The sequence below is a fragment of the Anabrus simplex genome, chromosome 4 (genome assembly GCF_040414725.1).
Source record: "Anabrus simplex isolate iqAnaSimp1 chromosome 4, ASM4041472v1, whole genome shotgun sequence".
Taxonomy (NCBI): Eukaryota; Metazoa; Arthropoda; class Insecta; order Orthoptera; family Tettigoniidae; genus Anabrus; species Anabrus simplex.
Window position 1 is genome coordinate 299,788,537 of NC_090268.1, and position 19,691 is coordinate 299,808,227.

A 19,691-nucleotide genomic window follows, 5' to 3' on the forward strand; every position below is an offset into this window, starting at 1 on the left:
TGGGGAGATGGTGGCCCAGGTCTAGAAAGCCAAGAATAATGGCAGAGAGGATTCATTGCACTGACCATGTGTCACCTTGTAGTCACCAACGTTTCAGGCTAAGCAGCCCTTGCTCGCTAGGCCAAGACACATCAGGGCTGTAGGGTCATGGGGTATGTTTGTAACATCACTAACTTTATAAAGTACCTGTAGTGTTGGGGATTACTTTGTGTATATATATATATATTGCACTGGGAAATGATCAGGGATCTGTGCATGAGAATCTTCACTTAGGGGTGGACAGCTCTTATGGAGCAGGTACAGAGAGGCTTACGCAGAGCAAAATAATAGTTACCGGGCGAGTTGGCCGTGCGCGTAGAGGCGCGCGGCTGTGAGCTTGCATCCGGGAGATAGTAGGTTCGAATCCCACTATCGGCAGCCCTGAAAATGGTTTTCCGTGGTTTCCCATTTTCACACCAGGCAAATGCTGGGGCTGTACCTTAATTAAGGCCACGGCCGCTTCCTTCCACCTCCTAGGCCTTTCCTGTCCCACCGTCGCCATAAGACCTATCTGTGTCGGTGCGACGTAAAGCCCGTAGCAAAAAAAAAAAAAAAAAAAAATAATAGTTGGGCGTAAAACTCAAACCATTAATTTATGTGCAAAGTTTCCTATTTTTCCTGCTTCTATTGATGAAATATTTGTTTTGTTGGCAAATTATTTAAACATTAAAGCAAGTTATTTTACAAAATTTTCGTACTGCAAAATAAATAAAGTTAATCTTGACTGATTTAGTAACATGATATCCGCAAAAGATTGTCTTTATCTTGATGTTCTGAAAATAACTTGTTTTTTAAGTCACCATAAATTAATTGAAATGAGTGCCTTTCACTTGTTGCTCATGGATAGGCAAGCATGCAGCCGCAAATTCTGATTATGGAATACGCAAGGACAGCTGCGGTGACGTGGCATCTGCCATAGGCTGTAGCATATGATAACAGTACTTGCTTGCGTCTCAGATGTAAAAGGAAAGGAGGTACACCAGATTCAGTGAGCAGGCTGGATATGGGACTTATATGGAAAGCTCCCCATGTGATGGATGCTATTCGGTACTTTTAGAACAGTTTTACACGATGATCCACATGCTGCACTACTATAGTCTAAGTTGGATAAAATATATGCCCTTTAAAAATGTAGGAGCACCTTGCAATCAGACCACAATTTCTAGGAAAACTTCAGGATTCCATCACTTGGAAAATTAAAGAGACCTAAATTGAAGGAAGCCACCATATGATCAACAGAGACTCCTTTTATAACATAGCTTAAGTTATATATTAAACAATGTAGCCAGACTGAGTAGATCAGATGGTAGAGCACTGGACTTCTGAGTCCAAGTTGGTGGGTTTCTTCTGGCTGAGTGTCGTATTATTTGAAGGTGCTCAAATACAGCACCACATGTTGGTAGATTTACGAGTGAAATGTAAGGAAGTTAAATCAATAACATTATTATAAACTGGACTCCAAATCTCACACGAGAAAACCTGATCCATTGAAGGATCTCCTCATTACTTAGATAAACATCCTCTGGTAACTCAGTTTGCCAAAATCCCTCAAGTAAATAATTTCAAATACTTAGGGAAAATCATAAAGCATAAAAACAGAGAATTACTAAATTATAAAAAGCCTATGTAGAATCACACGGAATAGATACAACTTCTTCTTTTACTACCGCGTTTTTCCCCACACCTGTGGGGTCACTGGTGCAAACTGCGTCGCACATGTGGATTTGGCCCTGTTTTACAGCCGGATGCCCTTCTGATGCAACCCTATATGGAGGGATGTAATCACTATTGCATGTTACTGTGGTTGTTGGTAGTATGGTGTGTTGTCTGAATATGAAGAGAGTGGTGGGACATACACAAACACCCAGTCCCCAAGCCAGAAGAATTAATCAGAGGGGATTAAAATGCCCGACCCAGCCGAGAATCAAACACGGGACCCTCTGAACCGAAGGGCAGCCAACGAGTTGGACACGGAATAGATACAACAAAAAATCAATATCTCTGAACGCTAAATTAAAACAATATAACACAGTAATTAAGACTGAAGCATTACACGCATCAGAAACCCTGATCAATGGAGGCAGACCACTACCTAAAAATTTAGAAAAACAAGAAAGGAAGATCTTTAGGAAATTCTTTGGCCCAGTATGTATAGGAGTATGGATGAAAAGGTGGTCTCCTGAGTTATAACAGCATTCTGAGAAAATGTCAGGCACTATTAGAAAAGGATACAGTGGAACCTTGGATTGCGAGCATAATTCGTTCCGGCAACATGCTTGTAATCCGAAGCGCTTATATATCAAAGCAAGTTTTCCCATAAGAAACAATTGAACCGCGGATGATTCGTCCACAACACAAAAATATTTATTCGCATACCATTTCTAAAACAAAATATAACGTAAAACAAATTAAAGTGCACTTTACCTTACCATAGAATCATTGTTGGTGTGAGGGAGATGAGAGATGACATGAGAAGTGTTACTGTGTAACACAAATTTCACGAACGGAATCACTGCTATCTGTTGGCTCACTGGAATTGTTTCCATTTTGTGTAACTTTAACGACGAACCTCTCCAATGACTGTTGCTTTTGCCTCTTTCTGAGGATTTCACGAAAATGTGACATCGCTTGCATTGCTAAAGCCTTATTCGGGTGGTGTTTCTCTACAAAATTTTGCACCATTTCCTACATTATGCACTTCTGAATCTCAGTCGAAGTGAGAGATTCCACTGACTTTTCCTCCTCCTCTTCCCCGGACGAGATCTCCTCCATAACCTCCTCCTGTTGTTCGCGATGCAGGTCCATCAGTTCGTTGGTGGTCAGCTCCTGGCTATGTTCTTCCACCAGCTCTTGAATGTCCACGTCATTCACCTCCAGCCCCATAGTCTTCCCTAAGGACACAATTTCATCAACAATCGGCAGCTCATTGTCACCAACAATCCCCTCAAAGTCATGACCAAGAATGCAGTCAGGCCACAGCTTTCCCCAAACGGAAGTGACAGTTCCCTTGGTAACTCCATCCCCGGCTTTATCGATGATCTTCTGGCAGTTCACGATGGGAAAATGATTTCTCCCAAACTCACGGAGGGTAAGGTTTCTTCCTTTGGTCACTTCGAAGCATCCCTGAAATAGTGCTTTGGTGTATAGCTTCTTGAAGTTCGAAATGACTTGCTGATCCATAGGCTGGAGTAGTGTTGGGAGGAAGGAACTTACCCTTAACGAACTTGAATTCCTCCAGTAAGTCGTCCTCAAGGCCCGGAGGATGAGCAGGAGCATTGTCCATAACCAGCAAGACTTTGAGCGGCAGATTATTTTCTGAAAGGTATTTCTTCAGTACAGGACCAAAGACCATGTTCACCCATTTAACAAAGGCACAGGGGAGGGGAAAACGTACGCACACATGACGCTCGTATTGCGGAACCTCACTTGCTTATCAAGTTACAATTTATTTAAAATGTTTGCTCGTCTTGCAAAACACTTGTATACCAAGTTACTCGCATTCCGAGGTTTCACTGTAATTGAAATTTTATGGTCATATTCATAGAAAGGACAATGAAAGTCTTACTAAAAGTATATTAATTATGCCTCTTCACTAAAAGTCAAGAATAACTGGATAATCAAAACTGAAAAGGGCTTTCACGAAATCAACAGACGAAATTATATGGGAAAGTCCTAGCTTTGGAACGTTGGTGAAGAAATATCACTTTGCTGAAAAAAAAGAAAAAAGATGAGAAGCAACTCTGGGACGGAAAAGCAGAAGATGAAGAGATTCTGGGAGAGAGGAAAGCAAATTCACCTGCTAAAAAACAATCTCAATCCGTAATTGGGCACAACGTTGTGAAAAAAATGCAGTGTACCAAAGAACACTTTCATATCGATTGTCTTTACTGTTCTAGTTTAGGTATAATGTTACAATTACTTGGGTCAATAGGTTGAAGAACAATAATTCATTCCTGAATGCTACTGATAATTTCTCCCAAACTCACGGAGGGTAAGGTTTCTTCCTTTGGTCACTTCGAAGCATCCCTGAAATAGTGCTTTGGTTGCCCATGTTGTGATATTGTGGTCCTATACATCTCTCTCTTTTAGTCCAACCCTTCGTAAGGGTGTAGTGGCAGCATGCGACAATCCTTTTGGTGATCTTCCTCCAGGAGTCTCTGCTTTGGGCATGGTGACTTGCTTGCTGTAAACTCATTCTTGTCAAGTTCTTGATCTGGTCCATCCATCGTAACGGTGCACGTTCTCTAGGTCTTCAGCCTTCAACTTTTCCCTCTATGATAAGTATTTCCATTGCCTCCTGTCTTCTGGCAATATGTCCAAAATATCCGAGTTGTTTTTGGTTGATAAGGGTCGACAGTCTTATTCCGATGCCGAGCTGTTGCAGGATCGATTCATTAGTACGGTGTGCTGTCCATGGTATTCGCAGTAATCTCCTATAGCACCACATTTCAAGAGTATCAATCCTGCGGCGATCCGCAGTCTTCATCGTCCAAATTTCTGCTGCATAGGTCACGATAGGGAAGATCAGAGTTCGAATGAGGGTGAGCTTTGTCTTGGAAGTGATGGAGGTGTCCTTCCAGATGCGAGTAAGTTTTTCTGCTGAATTTCTCGCAACCGCAATGCGCTTGCGGATCTCAAGTTCACAGTCCCCAGTATTTGTGACAATAGATCCTAGATACTCAAAGCGACTGACAACCTCATAATACGCAATTCTTGTTATAGCAGGTCTGTTGTTATTAAAACGGTGTACAATCATCACTTTGTTCTTTTTATTGTTGATTTCAGGACCATATTCTCTGCTTCGCTTGTCTAACCTCCGCATGATAGCTTCTAGTTCATGATCATCTGTTGCAATTATCACAGTGTCATCCGTATATCTGAGATTGTTAATTTTCCTACCACCAAATGTGATGCCGTCACTCCAGTCCTCGAGAATCTCCCTCCAAATGTACTCACTGTATACATTAAATAGGAGGGGGGAAAGAATGCAACCTTGTCGAACTCCACCACTAGTAGAAAAGATGTCTGAGAAGTCACCATTAACTCTTACTGTTGCAGTGTTTGAAGAGTACAATTGTTGAATCAGGTACATTAAATGTCTCGGCGTCCCCATCTCAATGAGTATAGCCCAGAGCTTTGACCATTGTACCTTGTCAAAGGCTTTCTTGTAGTCCACGAAGCACAGGAACATCTTGATATTGTACTCTACATTATTGGGGGGGAAAAAAAAAAAAATTGTAACATCCTCAAGGACAGTGTTTAGTGGCACCAAGGTATATGTGCATATTGAGGGGTTGTTGTGTTAGTGATTCATTTGTCATGAACATCAGCGATTAGACGACGCTCTGAAGGCCTGTTCGTTTCCACTCAGTTTTGACTCTGTAGGCAGTAACTGTGCTGAGGTTACAGGTGAACAGTGTTCACAAAATTCATTCTAGGGTACATACAACCATGCCCCGCTGACGAGTACATGCTTCTGTTGAACAACTACAGCCATTTGAACGGGGTCGCATTGTGGGCCTGCGGGAAGCTGGATGGACGTATCAACGGACTGCTACACGTTGAGCACAATGTATCAGTGGTGTGTCGTTGCTTTCGGCAGTGGTCTGTGGAACATTCTCGCACCCGTAGACCAGGTTCTGGATGTCCGTGTAGTAGACGCACTTCAAGATCGATGCATTATGCGAGCAGCAGTGGCCAACCGAACATCATCCAGGAATGAAATCCGGGCATATGTTGCACCTGCTGTGTCACCAAGGACGATTGAGAACCGTCTGCTTGCAGCAGGATTACAATCATGTGTGCGTCTGGTCAGGCTACCAATGACACATTAATATTGGATCAACATTGAAATACAGAGCTAATACTTATAGCACATCATCAAATTAAGCTATTTTAGAGCAACTATACAAGGACAGTGACATTCAACTTTTATTCTAATGGAAGAAAACCTGTACATTATAATGGTTCTTACATACAGTATTATGAGGAACTGTATCATGTTAAAAAGTAGATTATGATATTTTACCCACGTAAAGAGAACACTATTCTAGAAATCAGCTGTTAGTTTAGCATTTTGGAAAGTGCCTAAGGACATAAATTTTTAAAGGAATGCTCTTATTACTCTTTAAGGCTAGTTGTACCGGTACATACTTTATAGCTGTATGAATTCTGCCCTACAAGAAAGATTTTATCAAAACTGGGTGCCATAATATTTTAAAATAGTTACAACAAATAGATAACGCAAGGTGCTTTAAAAATGTATATAAATGTTTTATGATGTATCTATTATCCCATAAGGATTAATCTAGTATCTGTATTTTAATTACATTGATTTTAAGTCACATATGTAATTGTAAAATTTACAACTTAGTATAGAAGGCTCTGTTCATGTTCTTACACTAGTATTTCATGAAGCTATTTAAAAAACCTTGGAACAATTTCCTAGGCTGATGATCGCAAAGGAAGGTGCCGAAACCGGTCCAAAAATGACAGATAATAAATATGTGATATTTTAATAATTTCACTATTTTATTGTATTGAACAGGTGGAAACCTTTATCCTTATCAATAACTACCACTGACACCACGACACCGCCAAGCAAGACTACTCTGGTGTCGTGAGAGAGTATAACGAAAAGGGCAATGGTGTTCTGTTGTCTTCAGTGACGAGAATAGGTTCTCTCTGTGTGCAAGTGATGGACATACATGTGTACGGCGTAGAACTAGTGAGTGGCCTATTCCACAGTGAATTTGCCCACGACACCGAGGTCCCACCCCAGGCTTCATGGTGTGGGGGGCAATCAGTTACAACTCACAGTCACAGTTGTTGATGCAGGGTAACATAATCAGTGCCCACGCAGTGCACAGGTTGTTGTCCCCATGCTACTGCCATTTCTCCGACAGGAAGGTGATGTTTAAAGATAAAAATTTCATTGTTCCGTATTGAAATTATTAACATTAAAAATTAAATAATCGAAGTTCAACCAATTCAATACATAAAATAAAGAAGTGTAGTAATTACATTCTTATTTAAATGGGACCGGTTTCGACCTTAGTCCAGGTCATCATCAGCCGTAAAATCATCATCAGCCGTAAAAACAAGTAGGCGAAATCACACAATGTTTATGCATATTGGAGAAATGGGTCAGATTCACACTCTGTCAGGCACAAAGTCACAACACTATCAAATAATATATGAAGATTATAAATAAACTTGAAGTCGCAGACGAATAGATTTGTAGAAGCAAACCGCCAGTTCTCGGTGATCAGCGCGGCACATTCAAGGTCATGTGCTGCGGTCTCGAACGCCAAAGTAGAGTGGAGAATGTCTTGAAGGTCCAATATTTGTCTCGGTTGCGGGAAGTTAAGTACGTATATGAAAAATATACGACGCAAATCAGTATAATTGATAGTGTTGTGACTTTGTGCCTGACAGAGTGTGAATCTGACCCATTTCTCCAATATTCATAAACATTGTGTGATTTCGCCTACTTGTTTTTACGGCTGATGATGACCTGGACTAAGGTCGAAACCGGTCCCATTTAAATAAGAATGTAATTACTACATTTCTTTATTTTATGTATTGAATTGGTTGAACTTCAATTATTTAATTTTTAAGGAAGGTGATGTGCTTTTTCAGCGGGACACTCCAGGTCCACACACAGCCACTGCAATGCAATGTGCTCTAAGTGGTGTACACCAACTGCCCTGGCCAGCAAGATCACCGGATCCCTCGCCAATTGAACATGTATGAGACATGATGAAGCGGGAACTTATGCATTCTCCAGAGCCTGCAACCATTGCTGAATTGCATCAAAAGTTACAAGATGTTTGGGAGAATCTATCGCAGGATGCCATCCGGCAGCTTTATGATAGTTTGCATGCGCGAATACAAGCCTGAATTGCCACCAGAGGAGGGTACACTGTGTATTGATGCAACTATTTGGGCACCCTTTACTGTGACATGTGTTTCATTTGGTCTGTATTTGTAATCATATACTCTGCAATGATGAACTACCTGTCACATTGCTATGGATAAAATGACCTTGTCCTTGAGTATGTTGCACTTTTTTTTCCCCAGCAATGTAGATTAAGAGCCCTGTATTATTACCAGAAAACAATCGATCAAAGTAATGGTAGTATAATGTCTTTAGTCTTTGATAATACAGCAGAGATGAAATCAATACTTCAATTAGCACTCAGCCTCAATATGCAAGGAGATCTCCAACTGAGAAAACAAAGTCAGCCTTCAAATAAAGTAGATGAGAGTACCCCAGTGTAAGCAAGCATAAAAACAGCAATGGACAATATGCTTGCTGTTTATATTGAATCTGCAGCATTGGCACATTGTCTTTTTTGTTCAAGGTTATGTATCAAATTCTTGCATAGGACTTAACGGTAAATGTTAAGAGACCTGTTTCAGTATATTTTAATCACATGTCAAAGAAACTTATTTTTTCATTGGTGTACATATATACATCCCTTTCATTACATTAATTCATTACGACATTATAATACAGTAGTTAAACCAAAAGCACTGTACGCTGCGTAAACTCTCAACTTACAACTAAAGGGATTAAAGGAACAATTAGGAATTAAAGAACGAAAAATCATGAGAAAAATCTTAGGACCAAGAATTATAAACGGAACTCATTACCCTACCTAATAGTGAAATATACAAGTACATTTGCAAAATTACAGATGCAATTCGAATGCGACAAATCAATTTGCAGGACATTTGGAACGAATGAACCCTAACAGACTTTCACATCAAATTTACAAATTTCTACAAAACAAGGCCACTAGACCAAAAGTGGTACAAATTATTAGAGAAAGACCTCACTGAATTAGGATCGCCAAATCTACAAGATCGAAAGGAAATACAAAATATCATTCAAACACGGGGATATGAGGAACAAGAAAGGAAACCCACACGATCAGCATGGTCGGAGGACCGGAGATGTGCGCAATCATTGAAGATGAAGAACTACTGGGCAAAAAAGAAGCCCGAAAAATGTTGATTCCACGTGGTCCTAGGTGACCCATTCGCAAAGAAGAAGATATCCCTTTCAGACCGTGTACACACAATTGTGCGGGTTCGTTTTTATTTACGCGTATATGACGTTTTCTTGGCACAAGACTGGACTTCAGTGTTTGTGCAAGACATGTAGTGTGTACTTCAGTTGTTTTTAGTTAGCACCTGACTGCCAGGGTGCAGGAAGAAGAGTTTAAAAACACATTTGATCGGCAAGATGACAGGAAGCAGTAGTGCCAAAAGTATTTCATTCATTCATTCATATCATTTTTGCCCTTATAGACAGTGTTTGAACTCGAATATCTCATTTTGACACAATTTTCACTTCTTTCCCTTCTCTTCACAAAATCTCTTCATCCTTTGGCTGTGCTCCTGTTTCCTTTGTTCTGTCCACAATGTTCCTGTCTTCTTCTTCTCATTTACTATAAATTTTGTAATCTTAATTTTGTTTCTGAATTATTTTCTGTCTCCTATCAATTGCCTGTTGATCTCCACCTGCCTTAAGTCATCCTCTATTTCACGATACCAATTTGTTGTCTTGCTTGAACAGTTTACTACATCAAAGATTTTTCTTTGTAAGTCTGTTGTTGTCCATTCTCTGTATGTGCCCATTGAAAGTTAGTCTGCATTTCCTGATCATGTCTGTGAGTCTATCAGTGTGCTGGTACAGCTCTTCAGTAGGTCGTTTCATCCATATGCCATCTCTGTATATTGATCCAAATATTTTTCTGAGAATTTTACATTCTATTTTTTCTGTCTCTATGATGCCTGATGCTCCAATTGTGGTCGTTTCTGACGCATACAATGCTTCTGGTAATACGACTAAGTTGATAGAACTTAATCTGGAGGGTACAGGTACCATCATGGTTATTGGTTGAAAGGGATAAATTTCAGTCATGATTTAAAGCTTAGACAGGGTGACTATGAAGAATTTTGTAGAAACAATGACAAGACGATAACTGTCATATGACGAGACAGCAAGTGTTACCCTGTTGTCAACCCGTGGTGGAGCAGAACCAGTGGAAAATGTGAAAAGATGGCCTAAGAAAGAGGAAAAATATAACGAGGTACCATGTCCCTTTGTTGTACGCTGCTACAATCCATGTATGGGTGGTGCTGATATTTTGTGACCAGCAAATGGAGTGCTACCGCACATGGATAAAACCAAGAAATGGACCCTCAAGGTATCCCTGCATTTTTTGGAACTCGTCTTTGTAAATGCATGGATGGAATATTGGGAAGATTGCAGAAAGGCTCATATTCCTGCCAAGAATAATTTGGATTTACTTGGGTTTCAAACAGCTATCTCAGTAGCCCAAATTGCTGCACCAATCAAAAAACGTAGACAATCAACAGAGGATGACTGCTCCAGCGCTAACGCATCAAGAACTGTGGTTGCGAAAATCCCTGCTGCGGACAAGAGATTCGATGGCTATGACCACTGGCCTGTAGTTGATGAATTAAATTCGGCAAGGTACTACCGCCAAAAGGATTGTAAAAGCTGAAATCGTACTCAATGTACAAAATGTAATGTGTACTTGTGTCAGAATACGGATTTTAACTTTTCAAATCGCTCTACACTGTAAAATAGAATATCTGATCATGTACTGAGCTGATTTTCTTTTTTTTTTTTTTTTTTTAAATGAGTGAACGAAGTCCTATAATAGGTACCGTAGTAAAAATAAACATGTCAAACCCAAGTGTTTGGCCTTTGCTGATGATTTGGCACTCTTCGCTGAGACAGAACAGGAAGCAATAACAAAGATAAACGAACTACAGGAGATAGCCAAGAAAACAGGTTTAAATATCTCCTTCACAAAAACAGAGATGATGAGCACGGACAGGAATGATGTGAAGAGAACAATGAAGACGAAATATGATGAAGTGAAGGTCACAAAGCAGTTTAAATACCTGGGAGAGATTATTAGCAACAACGGGATGGATAAAAAGGCCATGGAAAATAGGAGACTTAAGTTGGAAAGGCTAAACACTGCCACCAAAGCCATTTACAACAAAAAGAATCTTTCCATTAATGCCAATCTAAGACATGACGCTGTGGTAAAACCAGTGATTCTGTATGGGGTGGAAACAGCAACATTACTGAACCTGGAAAAACTACTAAAGATTGAAAGGAGAATATTAAGGACGATTTACGGCCCAAGGGTGGTAGAGGGAAACTACAGATTACGATCAAATAAGGAGATATACAAAAGAACAGAAGACCTGGAAACAACAATAAGGAAAAGACGGCTGCGATTCTATGGATACATGGTCAGAATGGATCCAGCAAGGTTAAAAACAAATTTTTATTATTATTATTATTATTATTATTATTATTATTGAATATCCAAAGCAGTTTGGAACCCTACTTTACATAGTATACTAGGGTTGTAGTTAAAATACATATTCAGTTTTACAATAAAAATGAATTCATGTATCTAATCGATGGAAAATGAAGTGGATGAAGTTAATGAAATATTTGTAACAGCATGGCTTCTTAAACAAGAGATACAGGGGTTTTGATAATGCAATGTTGCAATAATTCAAATGAGAGTTCAAATCATGCCTTCTTCTTTCTAATGCAGCACATTCAAACAGTAGGTGATCCACCATTTGTGAGGATCTGCAAACACACACATAGCCATAAGGACGATTGACTCTGAATCGATGAAAATAGTAACCAAATTTGCCATGACCAGTCAAAAATTGAGTAATTTCAAAGCTTGGCACCAACACGTTACTTTGCAGGCGGTTGAAAACCTCAGGGAAGAATATTTCTCTGGTGACTTGGCCTCTAGGGGAAGCAGTCCAAATGTTGTTCCATTGATGGATTACGTGCTTCTTTATGACTTTTTTTAGCGTAGCTAGGTGACGTTTTGTCATAATAAATTTCAAAATTAGATGTAGGCGCTGCTTTCGCCAGTAGATCAGCTTTCCCGTTTCCAGATATTCCACAATGACCGTGAATCCAGTCAAAACTACTTGAAGAGCCAGGGGGGATATGCCAAGCAGATGAAGGAAGAACTCAAGAGGTTAGAAATTGCAGATGAAGAACGTCATGATAGAGACCAATTCAGGAAAAGACTTTCCAACATAAAAGTTCTTGTTGAAGAAAAGAAAGAGCGCAGAGGGGAAAGATGGACTGAAGAGAGAAGAGTGCAACATTTTGAAAGAATGAAGGCACTGTGGAGAAAGAGGAAGGAAGAAGGGATGATAAGAAGGAAGTGAAGTGGTATTGGCGTGGTCCTAAGTTTGGCCGGTTCGCAAGAAAGAAAGAATGAAGTCCTGACACACACAATTGTGTGGGTCCTTTTTTTCGGATGTTAGTTTTTATTTTGTAAAATAAACTATCAATATGTGTATTTAAGAGCATTTTAGTCAGTTTTGGATGTACAAACAAAAATTCATACCTCCAGTTTTCTTTCAGATGTGAAAGGGATATTGGTATGTATACATACCAATGAAAATCTTCATCATTACAAGGTACAAAAATCAGTTGCTACACACACAGTTGTGACAGCCAAGGCTGCTTACTACAACTGTGTATATGTTGAATTGGGTATGCCCGGAGGAGAAAATAAAGTCTACATCCTAGCTAAGGCACGTCATCAAGCCACTCAAAACATCAGTAATGTCAAGCACATAAAGGACGAAGACCACGACTTCTCCGAGATCCAGCCGCTATCTTTCACTGATGGAGCAATTACTACTCAGCGATCAGAAATGAGGAATTTGAACACCCTCTATTCCAGAGTGCTGATCCAACCTCTTGACCAGTGTTGCAAGTTACCATCGAGGAGGTAAAAACGATCCAGCTTGTATGTCACGCCATGAAGATATTTGAACATGTTGTTGATAACAGGCTTCACAATGTGCCTTCGTCAAAGGGTGTGGAATGTCTGATGCAATTCATGCTGCTGGGTTGCTTTTGGAGAGACATCAGGAGAAGTCCATACGTGTTCATAAAGCATTCCTCGATCTGGAAAAGGCCTTTGATCATGCCCCTCATGAGCTTATTTGGCACGCTGTACGATCCCACACTGTTCCTGCAGCATGCATCCAGTGGATCCAGTATTTATCCAGTATCAGTATTTATCAGTATTTATGAGCGGTTAGCTAATAATAATAAAGTTCATATATCCCAGTAATTGCAGTTCAAGTCCCTGGAGTAATAGTAGTAGTAGTTTTGACAGAAATATTTGAGAAATTATTGTAGACAACCTCGTATTTTTCAGTAGGCCTAATTAAGGACACTTTTTTTTTTCTCCGTCCCGTAGAGTAGGGAAAATAATAGTAATCCACCAGCTGTAATAATCACATAACCACATTTCAGTAGAATTGTAAGGTATAATATATTAGATAGTATCTTGCCAGTTATATTCGTGTTTTTCTTCGTGTACGGCAATCCTTTTGATACTTAAGCATTTAACCAAACGCAGTATAGTGTAGTGTAGATACATTGTAGTATAGATACAGTAGGGTACATTTTGATAGTGCCGTATCTTGCCTGCTATATTCGTGTGTATCTATTAGACCCTAATACTAATAATAATTTGTCTAAGCATTTAGCTTCGTTGGTAATCTTTGAGTACAGTAGTTCTTGCAAATTTCATTTCTGTTGTGCTTAGTAGTGACATACGGTACGGTACCGGTATCGTAATTAGGATACGTCTGAAAGTAGTTTAAAAATTACTGTAGTGTACTGTACAGTAGTATACAAGTAATATCCTATTAGAATTTAGTGTGCTTATTTTATTATTGTAAAATATTTGTGTAGTACTGGTGTAGTAGAGGTATCCGTAGAAACTCTTACTAAAATATTGTTGAAATTAGGATAGGCTTAATTGCAGTTTGGAATTGTGTAGTTCTTGTGTATTACTTTCGATATTCAGTAATTAACAGCAGTTTTTATCCTGTTAGAGGTTGTAGGATTTAAAAAAAAAAATAGAGCACGACTAAGTAGTATTGTAGTGTAGTCGTATATTAATTACCTTATTGTTGTGTACTATCCCAGACAATATATCCCTCCGTTCATTTATTTTTTTGCAAATAAGTTACTTATTTTTTTAATTTATAATTTAATTTAAGAATGGCTAAGGAGCGCGAGTGTACTTATTGTGGGTGTGGTGAGGCATTGAGGGGTATGAGGGAGGAGTTGGAAAGTTTGAGGGAGATAATTAGGATTCTCACAGAAGACAGGAAGGAAGATAGGACTCCCTCAAACAATGTACAGGTTACAGTAGGTGTACAAGAGGGAGGGGAAGGAAAGGGAGGAGTTGTAGAAGACAGGTGGTCTAATGTTCTAAGGGGAAGGAGATTGCAGGCCAAGGACTCTATTCAGGATCAGAATTCAGGACAGGTGTCTGTGCGAAATCGGTACGAGTCACTCCAGGTAGAAGAGAGGGAAGATGAGGGGCAGGGAACTGTTGCTGAGATGCACGGAAGTAGGAGGAAGGGAAAAGGTAGGAAAGGGAAATGTAGAGTAGAGGATAGGAAAAGACAGGTGGAACAGGGTCATGGGAAGGAGAAAAGGGAGGAGGAAGTAGCTTCTGCAACTATCAGGAAAGATAGGGCTGACCAGAAGGGGAGGGGATCAAATGAGGTGGGTAGGGTTGAGGCTCTGGTCATGGGGGATTCCATCGTTAGACACGTGGGGAAAGTGTGTGGAGGAAAGGGAACCAGGGTAGAATGTTATCCAGGAATTAGGTTGAGGCAGATGTTGAGGAAAGTAGAAGAGAGGGAGGAGGGAAAGGAGAAGGTGGTAGTGTTTCACGTTGGTACCAACAACGTAAGGCAAGCTGATATAAGTACCAACATAGTTGGAGATGTGTGGGATCTGGTAAATGCAGCACGGGTGAAGTTTAAGAAAGCGGAGATTGTTATTAGTGGAATACTGTGTAGGAGGGATACTGACTGGAGGGTGATTGGGGATTTAAATGAGACTATGGAGTGGGTATGTGGGAAACTGGGAGTGAAATTTCTAGATCCTAATGGGTGGGTAGGAGATAGGGATCTGCGCTCGGATGGCCTTCATTTAAACCGCAGTGGTACGTATAAGTTAGGAAATTTGTTTGGAAGGGTAATAGGGAGGTACATTCAGGGAAACGGGATGGCCTAGGGAGCGGTGATAAGGGAACAGGGAACCGGAAATCAAGTAGGGATGACATAAAATTGTTAGTGCTGAACTGTAGAAGTATTGTAAAGAAAGGAATAGAATTAAGTAATTTAATAGATATATATTTACCAGATATTGTAATAGGAGTTGAATCATGGCTGAGAAATGATATAATGGATGCAGAAATTTTCTCACGGCACTGGAGTGTGTATCGTAGAGATAGGATAGGAAAGGTGGGAGGGGGAGTTTTCATTCTGGTGAAAGAAGAATTTGTAAGCTACGAAAAAGTTAAAGATGAGACACATGAAATTCTAGGTGTAAGGCTCATTTCTAAAGATAATAGGCAACTTGATATATTTGGAGTGTACAGATCGGGAAAGGGTAGCACTGATGCGGATTCGGAATTATTTGATAGGATAGTCAGCTATGTGGGAAACGACATGGAAAGAAATGTGATTGTAGCGGGAGATCTGAATTTGCCAGATGTCAATTGGGAAGGAAATGCGAACGACAGGAAGCATGACCAACACATGGCAAATAAGTTAATATGGGAAGGACAGCTGATTAGGAAAGTAATGGAACCAACCAGAGGGAAAAATATCCTGGATGTGGTGCTGATAAAACCAGATGAGCTCTATAGGGAAACTGAAGTAATAGATGGTATTAGTGATCATGAAGCTGTTTTTGTGGTAGTTAAAAATAAATGCGATAGAAAGGAAGGTCTTAAAAGTAGGACTGTTAGGCAGTACCATATGGCTGATAAAGCAGGTATGAGGCAGTTTCTAAAAAGTAACTATGATCGGTGGAAAATGGTAAATAAATATGTAAACAGACTCTGGGATGGATTTAAAGAAATTGTTGAGGAATGCGAAAACAGGTTTGTACCTTTAAGGGTGGTAAGGAATGGTAAAGACCCACCTTATTATAATAGAGAAATAAAGAGACTAAGAAGGAGGTGCAGACTGGAAAGAAATAGAGTTAGAAATGGCTGTGGAAGTAAGGAGAAATTGAAGGAACTTACTAGAAAATTGAATCTAGCAAAGAAGGCAGCTAAGGATAACATGATGGCAAGCATAATTGGCAGTCATACAAATTTTAGTGAAAAATGGAAGGGTATGTATAGGTATTTTAAGGCAGAAACAGGTTCCAAGAAGGACATTCCAGGAATAATTAATGAACAAGGGAAGCGTGTATGTGAGGATCTTCAAAAGGCAGAAGTATTCAGTCAGCAGTATGTAAAGATTGTTGGTTACAAGGATAATGTCGAGATAGAGGAAGAGACTAAGGCCAAAGAAGTAATAAAATTTACATATGATAACAATGACATTTACAAAGAGATACAAAAGTTGAAAACTAGAAAAGCGGCTGTAATTGATCAGATTTCTGGGGATATACTAAAGACAATGGGTTGGAATGTAGTACCATATCTGAAGTACTTATTTGATTATTGTTTGGTCGAAGGAGCTATACCAGATGAATGGAGAGTTGCTATAGTAGTCCCTGTGTATAAAGGAAAGGGTGATAGACATAAAGCTGAAAATTACAGGCCAGTAAGTTTGACATGCATTGTATGTAAGCTTTGGGAAGGCATTCTTTCTGATTATATTAGACATGTTTGTGAAATTAATAACTGGTTCGATAGAAGGCAATTCGGTTTTAGGAAAGGTTATTCCACTGAAGCTCAACTTGTAGGATTCCAGCAAGATATAGCAGATATCTTGGATTCTGGAGGTCAAATGGACTGTATCGCGATTGACCTGTCTAAAGCATTTGATAGGGTGGATCATGGGAGACTACTGGCAAAAATGAGTGCAATTGGACTAGACAAAAGAGTGACTGAATGGGTTGCTATATTTCTAGAAAATACATCTCAGAGAGTTAGAGTAGGTGAAGCTTTGTCTGACCCTGTAATAGTTGAGAGGGGAGTTCCTCAGGGCAGTGTTATCGGACCTTTATGTTTTCTTATATATATAAATGATATGAGTAAAGGAGTGGAATCGGAGGTAAGGCTTTTTGCGGATGATGTTATTCTCTATAGAGTGATAAATAAGTTACAAGATTGTGAGCAACTGCAACGTGACCTCGAAAATGTTGTGAGATGGACAGCAGGCAATGGTATGTTGATAAACGGGGCTAAAAGTCGGGTTGTGAGTTTCACAAATAGGAAAAGTCCTCTCAGTTTTAATTACTGCGTTGATGGGTTGAAAGTTCCTTTTGGGGATCATTGTAAGTATCTAGGTGTTAATATAAGGAAAGATCTTCACTGGGGTAATCACATAAATGGGATTGTAAATAAAGGGTACCGATCTCTACACAAGGTTATGAGGGTGTTTAGGGGTTGTGGTAAGGATGTAAAGGAGAGTGCATATAAGTCTCTGGTAAGACCCCAACTAGAGTATGGTTCCAGTGTATGGGACCCTCACCAGGATTACCTGATTCAAGAACTGGGAAAAATCCAAAGAAAAGCAGCTCGATTTGTTCTGGGTGATTTCCGACAAAAGAGTAGCGTTACAAAAACGTTGCAATGTTTGGGTTGGGAAGAATTGAGAGAAAGAAGAAGAGCTGCTCGACTAAGTGGTATGTTCCGAGCTGTCAGCGGAGAGATGGCGTGGAATGACATTAGTAGACGAATAGGTTTGAATGGCGTTTATAAAAGTAGGAAAGATCACAATATGAAGATAAAGTTGGAATTCAAGAGGACAAACTGGGGCAAATATTCATTTATAGGAAGGGGAGTTAGGGATTGGAATAACTTACCAAGGGAGATGTTCAATAAATTTCCAATTTCTTTGAAATCATTTCGGAAAAGGCTAGGAAAGCAACAGATAGGGAATCTGCCACCTGGGCAACTGCCCTAAATGCAGATCAGTATTGAGTGATTGATTGATTGAACAATTATATCGCAACATTTCCAGTAGAGTCAGATGTGCTGTAGGTACATCTCCTACTTCTGCCATCAATATTGCAGTACATCAAGGGGCAAAGACAGCCATGTGCATTGACCCTGGTGGATGAAGACCGCATGGTAAACCCACGAAGTGGTGGAAACATCGTACCAGGGAGGATATGGAGTATGTGGGCGTCACCCACATACTCCGGATCAGGCCAAATGGAGACGGAATGCCGATAATCGGACCCCACCACAGTGCTGGAATAACGCTAGAAAGAAGATGTACTGGTATTGAAGAACCTCTAAAAACCAATCGAAATTCAAGGGAGAGTCAACATGTAACAACGAACAACAAGACTGTTCAGACTAATGGCTTCAAGTTTTAATAATGACCAATATTTATTCTTACTTTGTATTCAATCAGTCGATCATCATGATCTACATTTAGGGTTGTCGCTATCTATTTTTTACCTAACATTTTCTTAAATAATTTCAAAGATGTTGGAAATTTATCAACCATCTCCCTTTTCTTCCCTTATCATTAGAACAGACCACACGTTCGATTAGAAGAAATGCCCTACTCATTTCAAAATTTGCTCCCTACTGCACACAAGAGGGACAGAGCACAGAAAACTGTTTCCTGCCATACAGGATAGTAGCATGGTCAAAGCAACATAAACACAATCATTACGTTCGACTAGTTTTTCCTCAAATATTTGGCGATATAACGTAAACAGTATTTTCATAGGCTATACACTTTAAACATAATCACTATGGAAGGTAGACAATGACAATGTGTAAATCAAGTATTTACCTTCTTCACTGTTTATATCACTTCTCTCGCGCTCGCTAAGTTGCAGATCTATCAAAGTTTTCGAAAATGGTTGTGATCCCTCCCTATGATCATTTTCCGGCCGAAATCTCGTTTCAGATGGTCGAGTCTTAACAGCATGAAGGATGCTCTGGTCTCCAAGATCACAGTCCTGGAAGAAAATCAGCGCTATACTCAAAAACAGCTGTGAATATACGCATAAAAGGTTATTCCAAGCATAATATTCAATAACCGACCTCAATTATCGTCGAGTCATGAAGTTCCTTCCCAGCAAAAATTATTTTCACTTCATCTGGAGTTAACCCTAACCTCGACGCAACGATCTCTTTCACATTTTTTATGTCCCATTTTGGATCAAGATCAACAGACAGTGATTTTCCTGTATTAGTCTTTATGTAAATACTCAGCGAATTTGAAAGAGTTCGTCTTCCAAATGACAATAACTGAAGCATGCTCTGAAAAAATCTCTTCAAAAAATCAACAATGAAGCTCATCTTCCATTCGAATACTTTGAAAACAAACTCTGTCGTCTCGCCAAATTCGAATCAGCTGATCGAAAGTTACGCTCGTTATGTACAAACCAATTCAAACATGTTATCGTTTCTTGTATTTATAACAGAGAGTTGACACTGGTCGATCTCATTGAAAAGATCGCTTCGATAATCGAATCGCTGCCTCCTCTCCAAATCGAGAACAAAGCAAATCTTTAAACCGGAGGCGGCCAGGGGTGGCCAGGCGAATTTTACGGTAACCTTGTTAACCCGCGAGTGGTCTTTCTC

General features: G+C 39.8%; 1 protein-coding gene across 1 annotated transcript in view; it reads right to left on the reverse strand.

Moving 5' to 3' along the window:
- The window catches only part of park (parkin), a 100,809-nt gene extending 81,334 nt beyond the window's left edge, over positions 1–19,475 (reverse strand). The window contains exons 1-2 of the mRNA XM_067146482.2: positions 19,149–19,475; positions 18,895–19,063 (exon numbers count right to left, since the gene is read on the reverse strand). Of these exons, the coding sequence (XP_067002583.2) occupies positions 18,895–19,063; positions 19,149–19,406 (427 nt within the window). The 5' untranslated portion in view covers positions 19,407–19,475. The remainder of the gene's footprint in view (positions 1–18,894; positions 19,064–19,148) is intronic.
- Positions 19,476–19,691: the final 216 nt, after the last annotated feature.